This window comes from Astyanax mexicanus, chromosome 9, assembly GCF_023375975.1.
Source record: "Astyanax mexicanus isolate ESR-SI-001 chromosome 9, AstMex3_surface, whole genome shotgun sequence".
NCBI classification, from domain to species: Eukaryota; Metazoa; Chordata; class Actinopteri; order Characiformes; family Acestrorhamphidae; genus Astyanax; species Astyanax mexicanus.
The window spans coordinates 26,667,089-26,680,425 of record NC_064416.1 but is presented as its reverse complement, the minus strand read 5'-3'; the positions used below and the strand labels follow the sequence as shown (position 1 = coordinate 26,680,425).

At 37.7% G+C, this 13,337-nt stretch overlaps 1 protein-coding gene across 8 annotated transcripts in view; it reads right to left on the bottom strand.

Annotated features, from left to right (window-relative positions):
- Positions 1-13,337, bottom strand: part of mef2aa (myocyte enhancer factor 2aa) — a 163,190-nt gene that overhangs the window by 34,768 nt on the left and 115,085 nt on the right. For 5 of the 8 annotated variants that reach the window (XM_049483663.1, XM_049483661.1, XM_049483666.1 and 2 more), the window contains 2 exons: positions 5,573-5,707; positions 1,906-2,131 (listed from right to left, as the gene is read on the bottom strand). In XM_049483663.1, coding sequence (XP_049339620.1) covers positions 1,906-2,131; positions 5,573-5,707 — 361 coding nt within the window. Of the gene's footprint in view, positions 1-1,905; positions 2,132-5,572; positions 5,708-5,777; positions 5,910-13,337 lie in introns of all 8 variants that reach the window. The other 3 variants (XM_049483665.1, XM_049483667.1, XM_049483668.1) reach the window with 2 other exon arrangements.

Here is a 13,337-nt window from a genome sequence, read left to right as displayed (position 1 = left end):
ATCCAATTCATTTTAGCAAAACAATGTTGGGCAGTGCAATGCAAAGCAATGCTGGGACAATTCACTGCTACTGAAAAACTGGACCTTGAAAATCCAGGCTTTTAGGTGTTAAAGTCTTTCTCTCACACCGAAGGATCTTCTGTTAACAGTCCAGTACAGTTATATTACTCCATGTGGTCACCATGGAGACCACTTCCCGGAGATTACTAATTGATCTCACTTCTGTTACCTTTGTGCCGGCGCTGAAAAGGAGTGAAATGTGAAACGTGGAGAAAACCTATAGCGACTTCGGCTATGAAGCAGCACAGAGAGAAAAGCATGTCTTGTATTCTCCTCTCTTCAATAAGAAGGTCTATGAAGGTTCTTCACAGGGCTGTGCTTCTAAATGTTTGTTGGTGAAGAAATCTCTAACCTCATCACTTTCTGAAAACCTTTTATGTTCATGGTCTTTCAGTCTTAAGAACTATGATGACATACCAACTAAAATGTTAGAGTTGAAGAGGTTTGAAAGCCGTTGTGTTGCTGCAGCAGAGCTCTCACTTTTAGAACATCACAACTTTGGATCTTTTCAAGGTGCAGCAAAGAAATCAGATTAAATGTCAAAGGCCTGAAGGTAGATTTCCTCACCCTTTCTCTGCCCTCCGTCGCTGGAAAAAACATGCCATCTAATTCACGCAGTACTGACGTTCCAAGTTTTGAGGATTAGAACTCAATAATGTCTTTCTGATTGAACCATTATATCAAGATCATGAATAGTTCCTTCAATATCCGTCTACAATTTCTTGCCATGATACCAAAATGGATCGTATTCAGTTAATCCTCCTGTTATTTTAAGGGTAAATTGACCTGTTTGAAAGTTCAAAATAAAAAAAATAAAAAATTCTCTGATTTTGCTATTTATAGGTATATGTTTGAGTAAAATGAACATTGTTGTTTTATTCTATAAACTACGGTCAACATTTCTCCCAAATTCCAAATAAAAATATTGTCATTTAGAGCATTTTTTGCAGAAAATGAGAAAAGGCTGAAATAACAAAAAGATGCAGAGCTTTCAGACCTCACATAATGCAAAGAAAACAAGTTCATATTCATAAAGTTTTAAAAGTTCAGAAATCAATATTTGGTGGAATAACTCTTCAATAACTTTTCATGCATCTTGGCATGTTCTTCTCCACCAGTCTTACACACTGCTTTTAGATAAATCTATGCCACTCCTGGTGCAAAAATGTAAGCAGTTCAGCTTGGTTTGATGGCTTGTGATCATCCATTTGCCTTTTGATTATATTGCAGAGGTTTTCAATTAGGTAAAATCAAGTAAACTCAAGTGGTCTCTTATTTTTTTCCAGAGCTGTATATGAGTCATACAATACTCTAACATGACAACACTCATAGGACAGGAACTCGCATTGTATCAATTGTCCTGTGGAAGGTAAAAATAGCTGCATTGACCAGTGGGGCCTCCTGCATTGAATGTGTATGTGAATTCTGCCAGATTCGCTCGTCTGTTTGCAAGGACAACTGTAGTTTAAATGGTTGCAAATAGAACTTTTAGAAATAAAATGTACCATCCAATATAAGTTACTATGTTGAATACTGTTTAATTCAGTAGTGATAACAGAGGCCAGACTTTAAAGGGCTAAAATGTATTATACAAAAATGTATTATACTTATTATAGCTTTATAAAGAAAACTATTTGAAACTTTTTAACTATATTCAGATGTTTAATCAATGTGGGTAAATTTGACTTGAACATTGCTGCTGTTCCTGTTAACCTCAAGACACAGAGAAATCAGGAAATCACACTCAGAATTCTGAGAATTTGAGCAATAAATAAATAAATAAAAGCACAGAATGTGATTTATTTATTTTTTATGTAAGAAATGGGCATTTGATGGTGAACTGACCTGCACTGCCTGTGCTGGGCGGCCTGTGGGGGCCACCAGTGGACAGCACGTTTCTGTGGAGGGAGCCCTGGGGAGGGGACAGCATGGAGCCGTCAGTCAGAGAGGCGGCGGCAGCTGACAGACCCTGACCGCTCAGAGAGCCTCCCGGGTTGTAGGACATGGCGTTGGGGTTCGTCACCGGCACCGCCACATGCATGGAGAAATTCTGCTGGGGCAAGGCTGTGGGCTGCACACACACGTTCACACACACACACGAAGGCACACACACACACACAAACACACACACACACACAAAGAAAGTTTCAATGGCGGCTCTATGTTCAAGAGGTTATACATATAGCACATACACTGAAGTGAAGAAGACAACACTACAACCACTTCAGTGACACATTATCATCAAGTTCACTAATCTCTCCATCTGGCAACAGCACATTCATTTCACACACTATACAATTACATCAAATAATATTAATAATAATTCCACCACTAAAATCGAGGTGGATTTTATCATTATCAGACTTGATTTTTTTTAATAGCCCAGATCCACGATTCATAAAGGCTATGTGAGAATTTGTGTGTCCTTGTGTGTGCGTACATATCTCCAGGCCTCTATCAGGAGTGAAAGACGACTCCTGGGCTTTAGTGCTTTTATCAAACAATGGGGTAAACCAGAAGATGGATAGCACAGTGGAAAAAAGGTAATCTCAGGAGGGCGATCTCAGGATCACCTTGGGCTGCCTAGTGTGAGGAATACTATCGCAGAACAACTCTTTGTTTTCCAAGTCTTTTGCACTGTGCACAGTTCCTGTACCACTCAGTTTTCATCCAGGCACAAAACATATCACACTGTTAGAGATTTATATATATATACACCGTTTACATGTACAGACATGCATCTCGGCACCAGATCTTCAGGAGTTCAGAGCAATAGTCAGCACTGCACTTGGTGTATTCTATTAAACCGAACCAAAATACTATCTGATATCAAAATATCAGGAAGAGCACACTGCTTAACCCTTTGAGGCATGCTGGCACTATAAGAAACTTCCTATTTTTGTTTTGCTATTGTGTTTAACAAGGAAATCTCTATATTTTCTGATAGGAATGCACCAGACATTTGGCAACCATTTGACATACCGGTTTTCTTAGAAAATGCCAAAAAAAAGCCAGTGTTTGACTAAATTAGGAAAAATACTAAATAACTTGTACCAAACAAAGTCATATTTTAGTGTTTTCTTACACTTTTGACCTGTATAAAGAATGAGGGAGAATGTCAGCACAGAAAGTAGACAAACTACAGGTTTAAATGTTTAAAATAAACCTTAAATCATATTTTTTCCATTGAAATTTGAAAATTGTTCCTTTGAAGTAATAAAATGCCCTTTCAGTGCTCTCTCAGGTTCAACTGAGCTATATATATATATATATATATATATATATATATATATATTCAGACGCATCACAACTTGCAGATCAGACAATCAATAATACCGCCCCCTGCTGACGTCCAACCATCTGCGTCTCACCGCTATCAGAAGCACAATGCTGCTGCCTCTAAACCCATACATCACCCAGTGCCTCTCCCAAACTACAATTCTGAGCTGAAGGTGGAGTCAGCAAATATCAGAGGTTTTAGTGCCCCTTTAAGCTATTTTTTTACTTTGTACTTGCACCAATGCACGGCTGAAAGACACAAGCTGTACAATGTGTAGCTGTAATAAGCTAGCTAACTTGGCCTTAGCTAGCATTAGTTTGTTTTCAAAAAAGACTGACTGCATTTTTCAGTATAAATTTCACTTACATGTGATTTGAGTAGCACTGCTAAATTAAATTTATGATTTAAATTGCTCAGCTGAGGGCTTAGATAAGTGCATTGTGCTTTGTTGGTATGTCTGGGTTGGATACTAAAAATAAACTCCCTAGGTAATTTTTCAATAGATATGTTTTAACTGTAATTTTCTGTTGAAAAGCAAAACAAAAAAGACATTTAAGCAATATAATGAATTCAATTGAGAAAAAGTGGCAAAGTGTTGGCCAAAACATTTTATTTCGGTGTATCTCCATTTACTGGGGAGAGCAAATAACATAAATTAACCAGTGTGGCCCCCAGACATTAAAAAAAAGAAAATAAATCGCCTTTGACTCTGAAGCTAAAAAAAAAAATCAAAACTCAAATCTGGTCTAGTTTAATAGTTTGAAATTTGTTCATATCAGTAAATCAGCCATTGAATCAAGAAATTATTTGTGCATGCCTGAAAGGGTTAAGACACAGCACTGTAACATGCTGCTCATAAAATCCTGCCAAAAGATTAGAACTGTCTAAGCTAAGCTACTTGTCTTGATCTGATGGAACAAATTGTAAGAAAAGTACAGATAGCACAGAGCACTCTGGTGAAGTGCGGTACAGTATACAGTCTGTGCAGTGCTGATTATCTGCGGTGCTTCTGGACGGGTGAGTGTGAGCAGTGAAAGTGAGACCACTCCATTCGCAGCACGCTTACAGTCAGTGAGCCAGTTAGTGATATCATTAGTGTGTTAATGGCACAAAAGAAGTGGTGCTTTGTTCAATGTGCAGGTTGGACAGTGTGGTGGGGAGGGGTCTCCACGGCAAGTCTCTGTCAAAATGTTATGGTCGCCACACACAATAAGATCACCATTGTATCAGGTTTTCAAAAGTACTCCATTAAAAAAATGTGGAGTGTATTGGAGTGCTTGGATTTTATGGCTGGGTATTTGGAGGGGGGCTTAGCTTGACTTCTATTGAAGGTTAAAAAAGTTTTTTTTTTTCTTTTTGCAACAACATATAGACAGTATAGACTAGCATGGTGCAGGTCCTTTAACTGGACTAAAGCAATTAACACTGGAGATAAACAAACAACCATCCACTAAGATGACTGAGGGAAAAAGAAAGTGGTTGTAATGAGAGTGAGAGAGACTGAGATAGATACAGAGAGAGAGTGTTAAAAGAGAGTGGGAACACTCAAGCTCCTCACAATCTTCTCCCCCCTATCACATGACCCAGGCAGAGTGAAGCTCTGAAGGAAAAAAGATTCAATTTCCAGATCCGCTGGGGTGTAAACTGGGCTTGTGGAAAAGAACACATCAATCACCCTGAGCCACCGGATCTGTCAATACTCCAGCCACTCCAGAGCTAGAACTGGAGGAATCTTTCCAGGGAAATATTTTTTTGGAGGCGATCTGTCTCTACTTTTTCTTTTTTTTCTAAAACTTGAAGAAAAAAAAAACACCTCTTCATTGTTTGAGGCTTCTGGCTGAAACTCATTCTGTCTGCCTGTGGTTTCTGGTTATCATAACAAAGTCTAATGTGGCAAGATTAGCTTTTTTAAGCCTAACTACCAAAAAAAGGCGACACTTATCTAAACAATGTGATCTTATCGGGGTGAGCTAAAAAAAAAAAAAAAAAAAAAAGGGGGTTGCAATAAATAAAACGAATTAAAATGCACTTCCAACCAAAAAAAGAGGTTAATGCGGAAAAATGCTTAATGCTTCTGTGCTTGTATTAAAAAAAGTGTGGACAGAGTTTGCAGGGTGGGGTAATGTATAAAAGAACGCAAAAAGAAAGTGAGGCGAATGAAAAAAAAAAAAGAGGAGGGGAGGGAGTTTCCTTTCTGCAACAAAGCCAAGCAAGAATGTTGCGTTTACTTACGATTTTATGATTTCGCATCATATTATCAAACTCCTCATTAATTTTTTTATATTTCTCTTCTGTGTGGGGGGTGAGGACATATGAGGCATCGGGGTCCGGGCTATCACAGCCTCTGTGTTCTTTCTTGTTTAGCGCCTGTAGTGAACATCAACAATAGAAACAGGGATCAACACAAAACGGCAAGGGCCGAGGAGGCAGTACTTACAGCAGAGCGCTTGTATATTAAATCACTCTCTTCGTTTAGTTTGCTGAAACGGTCATCCATGAGGGGACTGTGGCCAAAACAGTCGTCCGGATCGGGACTGGCACAGTCACTATGGCCTTTGGTTCTTAATTTCTGCAATAAAATCGGAGAATTCACACACGCTGTACAAACAAACACATGCAAAAACATAGAGGCTGCAGTAGCTTATCCAGGATCCACCTGCTAGTTCTGTTTATAAGCATTTACTGTTCTGATAAGAGAAGATGGGTTATGATAATAACAGAGTACAGTTGCTGCAGTGAGAAAACATTGTATCTTAGAAAAGGTAAATAAGATTGTGGTTTGAAAAAACAAAAAAAAACATTAACTTTGTTTATGCAAGTGTGTAAGATTGTTACATAAAAATGTATTTAAATCTAAGTGTTTTCAAATGGTGTCAGACTGATACAAGGTTTTCTCATGACAGCGATCACATGATAAATAAGCTACAGTACTTTGTAAAAGCCATCTTTTTCATTTTTTGCTGTAAATTAAGTGCAATTTGTTCATTTTCCTTTAATGAGACTGAATGTGAGACAAAAAGAGGCATGATTAAAAGAAGCAGATAAAACCCAAAGTAAAAAATTTGACTCCTAACAATTGTGCAAGACCTGGTAGAACAACAAATCTCATCAGATAAATAGCTTTAATTCATGAGAGAGAAAGAGATGAAAAGCATGCTCCACTCTCATTTCGGATCTGAATAAATCTACAAGTGTTTTTGCCCATCCTTTCACTGAGAGAAGAACAATAAACCCCGTAGGTTTGAAGGATGCTGATTGTGGAAAAAAAACTCTTACTGAGGAAAGGAAACAGACTAAAAAAAAAGAAAGAAATGGAAATGCTGAGGCTGCTGCTGCTGTTTTTAGAATAACAGAGGACTTTCCAATTTAGAGTCCAGACCTCAACATCATTAAATGTGTTCAGAATACTGGACGAGGATGACGAGATTTAAAAATGCTTCAAATGCTTCTTATATTGCATACACCGAGCAGCCACTTCATTAAATACACTTCTTTGAATCTTCATTCATTGTCCGGTAGAGGAGTATTCTGTAGTTTGACTATGTATCTTTTTTGTTCCACTTCACATTTATGTGCTACATTGTGGTGGCCTATCACTTTAAAAAAATCTTGAAAAAAATACATTTCATTTGTGGTTGTAAGGTGACAAAATGTGAACAGTTTAAAGGGGCATGAATACTGTTGCGAGCCAAATAGAAAATAGAGTTTAGAAGCAAGGAGGTGATTTTTCTCCCTTCTGGTCTTAATAAAACTGGAAGTTCAATAAAGATTTGCATGGTACTGCAAGTAATTATTAATCTAAGTTATATAAGTTGTCCTTTAATGACTAATTTCAGTTACTCAAGTGAAAAAGAGAACACCCAGTTGCACAGTGAGGCCAGTGGAGAGAGCATGAGGTTAATAAACTCCCGGCTAACCTCCACATTCACTTATCTATAGCTACATGTGTGCTTTAACGTATGGATAATGAGGACAATAGATTCACAGTGAGGGCGTTGAACTTACACTGGTAGCACTCCAGAGGCTAATTTGGTAAATGCTTTTACAGCTAATAGTGTGACGCTCGCTCCGTGGCTATTGCATTAGCCACTGTGGAGGAAATTGAATTGTCAGTCTTTATCCTCTGCCTTAAAAACATTCAGCTCTGGAGACACCAAATTATGTTTTTCTCCTTCTTATTCTCTCTCATTCCCTCCCTCTCTCTCTCTTTCTTTCTTTTATACACACACGCACAAACACTCCACACTTACACAACATCTTAGCATGTGTGTGTGTGTGTGTGTGTGTGTTTCGATGCATTTTTCATTATCTTTCAGTTATCATAAGCTACCCAGCTGGAAGGCAGCCTCACATAAGAAAAGTCCCACAGCGCGGCCATTTGGAAGCTGCTTTGAGTTTCTTCCAGCACACTTGCCACTCACAAGAGCCAAGCTGTGTTAGAGTAGCGTGCCGAAATAATGGATTACCATATCGGGTCACAAATGCTTATTTGACCATGAAATAGACCGATTTATTCAAAGAGCAACGGAAGGAGAAAAAAGGCCTGCTTTACTGTGATATACTTATTAGCCTTTTTAACGCTGATAGTACGGATGTTTAGAGCAAAAAAAATAAGTGTGTATTGATCTTGTTACAGGGAACAGTTTGTTTCCTCATCTTGTAAGCGCAGTGGCAGCTCAACATCTGCAAAATATGTCACATTATACACAATGTCCAATGTGAAGTGGGGTGAACCAGTTTTTATTCAAAAACATGACACGAGGGAACATGTGTCCACTTTTTTTTTTAGGGACATGTTTACAGCATGAAATCCTTGCTAATAGAGGCCGACCGATCGATCGGCCAGCCGATTTAATCGGCCGATTTTTGTTATTTTTTTATCAATCGGCATTGGCCGATTTTCTTATTTGGCCGCGCCGATTTTAATCCGGCACATCTGCGGGCAGCTACTTGGAATGCAGCGCAAGGTTTCAAGAGTGAGCAAGACTTTCAACGGGTAAGGCATCCATTTTTACAATCCAGTGTCCCAAAGTCTATATTTTCTCTCATGATTAGTAATCTGTGATGTTGCTTCATTTACTGAAAAAGAATAGAATTTCAACTGCATCGGTGTTGTAGCATTTCTCTCCAAACGAAACTATGCTTAGCGTTGATGGCAGGAGTGCATTTGGAATGGGCCCTGACTATGCAAGGCAAGCCCTATCTATAAGCTCTAGTATAAAATAACTGACGTCTCTTCTTCAGAAACGAAAATCTAAGTAAATAAAATCAAATTAACACTTGATATTTTCAGTATTTAAATTATTTTTAGACGAAATGAAAAAGGGCAGGACTAAAACTGTTTAAGGATATTCGCAGCATCAGCTGCGATGAAATAATAATTACTGGTTAGTCAGGATTATTAGAGGACTGTACTTCTCCTTATATATAAACAGTGTTGGGCACGTTACTTTGAAAAAGTAATTAGTTATAGTTACTCGTTACTTCTCCAAAAAAGTAACTGAGTTACTAATGGAGTTACTCCACTATAAAAGTAATTAGTTACCAGTAAAAGTAACTATCCCGTTACTTTTTATTATTCGCCCGTCAAAAAAAGGAAATCAATTATGCATTTACTATTATTATTAGAAAAATAACAAAAAATAACAAACGAAAATAAACCCAAAATGTTGACAAAAATATAATCTAACGAATTTCAAAAAAATAAAACGAAATTCTCCACACAACCAAAGAAAATTACTAAAACTTGTAATACTGAAAAAAGCGGAAAAACGCGTCTGGGGATGAAATTTAACAAACCAAGCCACACTCAAAAGAAATATGTATATATAAAACAAAATAATGGACAAAAACAACAATGTAATGCCCGTTAAAATGGTATTAATATAACAGCTTCACCAAAAGAGAATAGAGCTTAGATCCTGCCCAAAAAATCCGACCCAGCCGGAGCCCGTGCACGTTCTGCCCGAGCCTGAATCATGAACTGTCATTATGAGCCTGACCCGATCCGCCCCATAAACTGTCTGTTTTCGGGCTGATTGAATGAGCGAAATATAATCAGAATTATGTTAATTAACACTGTAACATAGAAGCATAGAACTATTATTTAATTTAAATGATTTTTAAGAACAGCTACACACAATGCTGCAAGTCAAACGCGGAGGCGTTCACGTGCGCCCAGAGCTACGTGATTACAGTTTTCATTTTTATTATAGTTTAATTTTATTTTGTTTTTATTTTTTCTGTTCATTTTAGGGTGGGCTTGCTAGCGCGAGCGCTTTACACAAGAACTAACGGACCACGAGTGCCGCGCGCTCGGCACAACAACTCCCGCTGTACAACTCCGCTGTACAACAGCGCTTATAAATAAATTAAACACAAAAATGAGGGTATTCTATCAGTAATTTCAGTTCGTTTTAGTTAGTTTTATAAACACAAAATACAGTTCGAGATAGTTATGTTTTTCCTTTTAATTACCGTTTTTATTAGATTCAGTTAACACAAATGTTTTTCACTTTCAATTTTCGCTATTTCGTTCGCTTTAGTGAACAATAATAATTGGTTACTTAGCAACATTGTGATTATCACACCAGAGCTTTATATAAAATAAAAATAGGAGCCTGATTTCGGGTCGGTCCTCAGGTCAGGTGGGATTCGGGCAGAGAATCTAAGCTCTAAAATAGAAAGCAGCAGCACCACAAAAACCGGAGCAGCTAAAAAGAGCTTAACGTCCTTAATTCGGAACTTGGGTTGTCCACGGCAATCACTGAATTGATTAGAGCACGCAAATCGTCACAATTGTGCCTCACTTCACCACGCCAAACCACAGGCACAGCGGCCAGAAGCTCAAGTTCACCGGACAGAGGAGGGGTTAACCAGGGCAAAGCGAAATAAATAAAAAAAGTTCATAGAGCTGCTAAAGTAACGTGCAGTAACGGGGTGTCGGAAATGGTAACGGCGTTATAGTTACAGTCATAGTAATTAGTAAAAATAATGGAGTTAAAATAAAACATCTCTTTTTCCTTCACTACAAACAGACATTAAATCATGCCGCCTCCTGCTGTTTTGCTGTAAAACTCACCCGTTTAAAGCGGTTTGCGCTGTTAGATATTAAATGAAACGATGAGCAGAATTTTCTGTTTTGTCGGGTTCTACTTTAGAACCCCCTCCAGACTTTTCTGATAAAAGCTCATTTTATCCTGAACCTATAAAGTCCGCGCTCTTCAGCTTTCTCAACTCATTTTCCGCTCACGCACCGATCCTCCAGTACAGCTGATGAGACGCGTTTCTCTGGCTAAGGAGCTCATTTGAAGAAGAAAAAAAAAAACAGATAAAGCTATATTTAAATTACAGCACCTGTTGCATTATTTATAATTTTATTCTTAATTTAAACGTCACCCATTTTTGTAAAATAATAGCTGCAGCCCTAATGTGAACATTTTATAACATTGTCCTCCCATGTCCATTTGTTTTCAACTGCATGGAGTTGAAGAAGAAATGAGCTTTGCCGTTTTGGAGTAACTAAAGTTGTCACATTATGGAAGTCTTCTTGCACTCTGTTAAACATATTAAAATGAATAATTAATAGACTAACAGACTGCAACAAGTCATACATTTGTTAATTAGTAGGCCCCTACAGTAAATTTTATATAATAGCCAACATAATATTTCTACTATAAACATGAATATATAGTGTATATAGAACATATGTTATATAATGAATAAAATAAAATGTTATGGATAATACAATCTAAATAAAATTAATATTTTTTTTATTAACATATCGTGATATAGTAACATTAAAGTCACTATAAAATGCTAACCTTATTTTCAATAAATTGTGTGAAGTTTACAACTGTTGTTCCTCCTCTTACTAGTATGATTTTAAGCATGCCAAATAAATATAATACGATAGCATATCGGCCCTAAAAATCGGCAGGTCACATCGGCCATCGGCTGACTCTGACCACTAATGATCGGTATCGGCATCGGCCTTAGAAAAACCCATATCGGTCGGTCTCTACTTGCTAATGCTCGCTAATTAAGAATTACCTGTCATTAGCACAATTTAGCTAATGCGTGCTAGCGGAGCAATTTTTCCTGACTAAAAAAAAAAAAAAGAAAAACACAAAACTGAGTCACTGACTGACTAACAAAAACAAATTTTCAGCCCTATTTACATGGCCCTACTTTAGCAATCGATAAGCAAGCGAGCAACCATTCGGTTTCATTCAGTGTTTGTTATCGTGAGGACGCGAAAAAAAAAAAAAAAACTTGCACGGCTCAGAATGCACAAAAGGCATATACTAAATCCTTTAATTTATCATGGGTGTGTTTTAAACGTAACGTTAAACAAACCAATCAGTGTGTCACTTGATATTCCCTTTAAGAGCCAGGTGTGCTCCGAGTTGGCAATTTTCTATTTTAACGGTGCAGTGCTTCTGCGCTTCTCAGCAGAATAAACTGATCTGAATGTTCACGCTGTAAAGGTGCTTGAGTAGGTCATTTATGAGAACATAAATGTTATTTTATTTTGTATTCTGTTTATTGTTGATGTAAAAGTTGTGTTTGCCCACTTTTGCATGTCCGCATGTGTGTTGCGTGTATGTAACAAGCAAGGGTGTACTCATGCTGAGTGCGCACAGCGAACCTGCGCTGCCAAGATAGCAATACGCCAGACATTTACCTGAACACACCTCACTAAATGACCACTATACCCATCGACGCACATATATTCGTAAGCTCAGTTGTTATTTTTTATCGGCACAGACGCGAGGTGTGAAAATAAACTGTTCGTGGGGTGTTTGATTGCAAAGAGCATCGCGATACACTTTGTGCATGTGTAGCATAAGCCCCATAGTCTCTGTCAGAGCTATCATGCAAGTAGCATGTTGCATACATGTTTTTTTTTAATGAGTGAATTTTACTCAGATGGCTAGCTAAGTGCGCTAGCTAAATCTGTGCGTCTTAGTGATTCTTGCTATTCAACCCAAACTAGTTTTTGTTCAATGTTATTTTTTTAAATTAATATAACATTGTTATTGCATCACATAAACAAAACTTATTTTTAGTGAGTCAGTGAGTCAGATCTCCCACTGAACTTGAGCTTGTGTTATTTTACTGTTTTAGAAATGCCCGAAACTGCAAACATTAATTTAGCTGCTTATTATAGCTCATTTTAGTTGTAGAGTTGATGCTGTATGTCATGCATTTGATATCACATAATTAAGAAGTGAAGGAGGCCATTAATGCTGAGATTGTAGCAACATTCATATGAAGTGTACATCATTAAAGCAGAATTATGTAATATTTTAGTTCAAAATAGCTGCACTAGCTGCAAAATAGTAGTACTTTACGCATGCTTCTTTGCCTTCCGATGATTATTCTGGATCTCTCAGATTGGAAAACGCATGTGAAAATCATGTCCACTTTCTGACTGGAATAGGAGCCAAGAAGAAAGTAATGCTAATTCTTACATAATGCTGCTTTAAGTGTAATTTATACAGAGCCTAATGGAGAATAATCCTGAATATGATATAAGCATGCTCTTACTCTTAATTCCAAGCTACACACTTTAAGACAAACATGATTTTTCATGTTATCATCAATGAAAAGTGGTGTTAGGTTGACTAAAAATAATAATAGCAATAAAAAAAAAAAATACACAAGAAATTGTTCCCCAAAAATGTTACCCACAATGTTACCCAACACAAATGTGTCAGTGCAAGTGAGTTGATGGTACAGCTGTTGTTCTCAGGCAGGGCTGGTCTATAGCACTAAGTAGCACTAAGGTGAGACCCGGGCAGATCTTTATCTAGTCCATCTAACAACGTCTGAAGCCAAGCTGTGCACTCAAGGCCTGCTTTCACTCATTCAGCTGCTGTTTGGTACAGAAGGACTTCTAAAATGTACTCTGTGTTCTTCCTCTGCACGTTATGCTGCTTCAACGGAGAAGTCCCAAATGTACGTCACAAAAGCAATTAAATATCCAGCTATG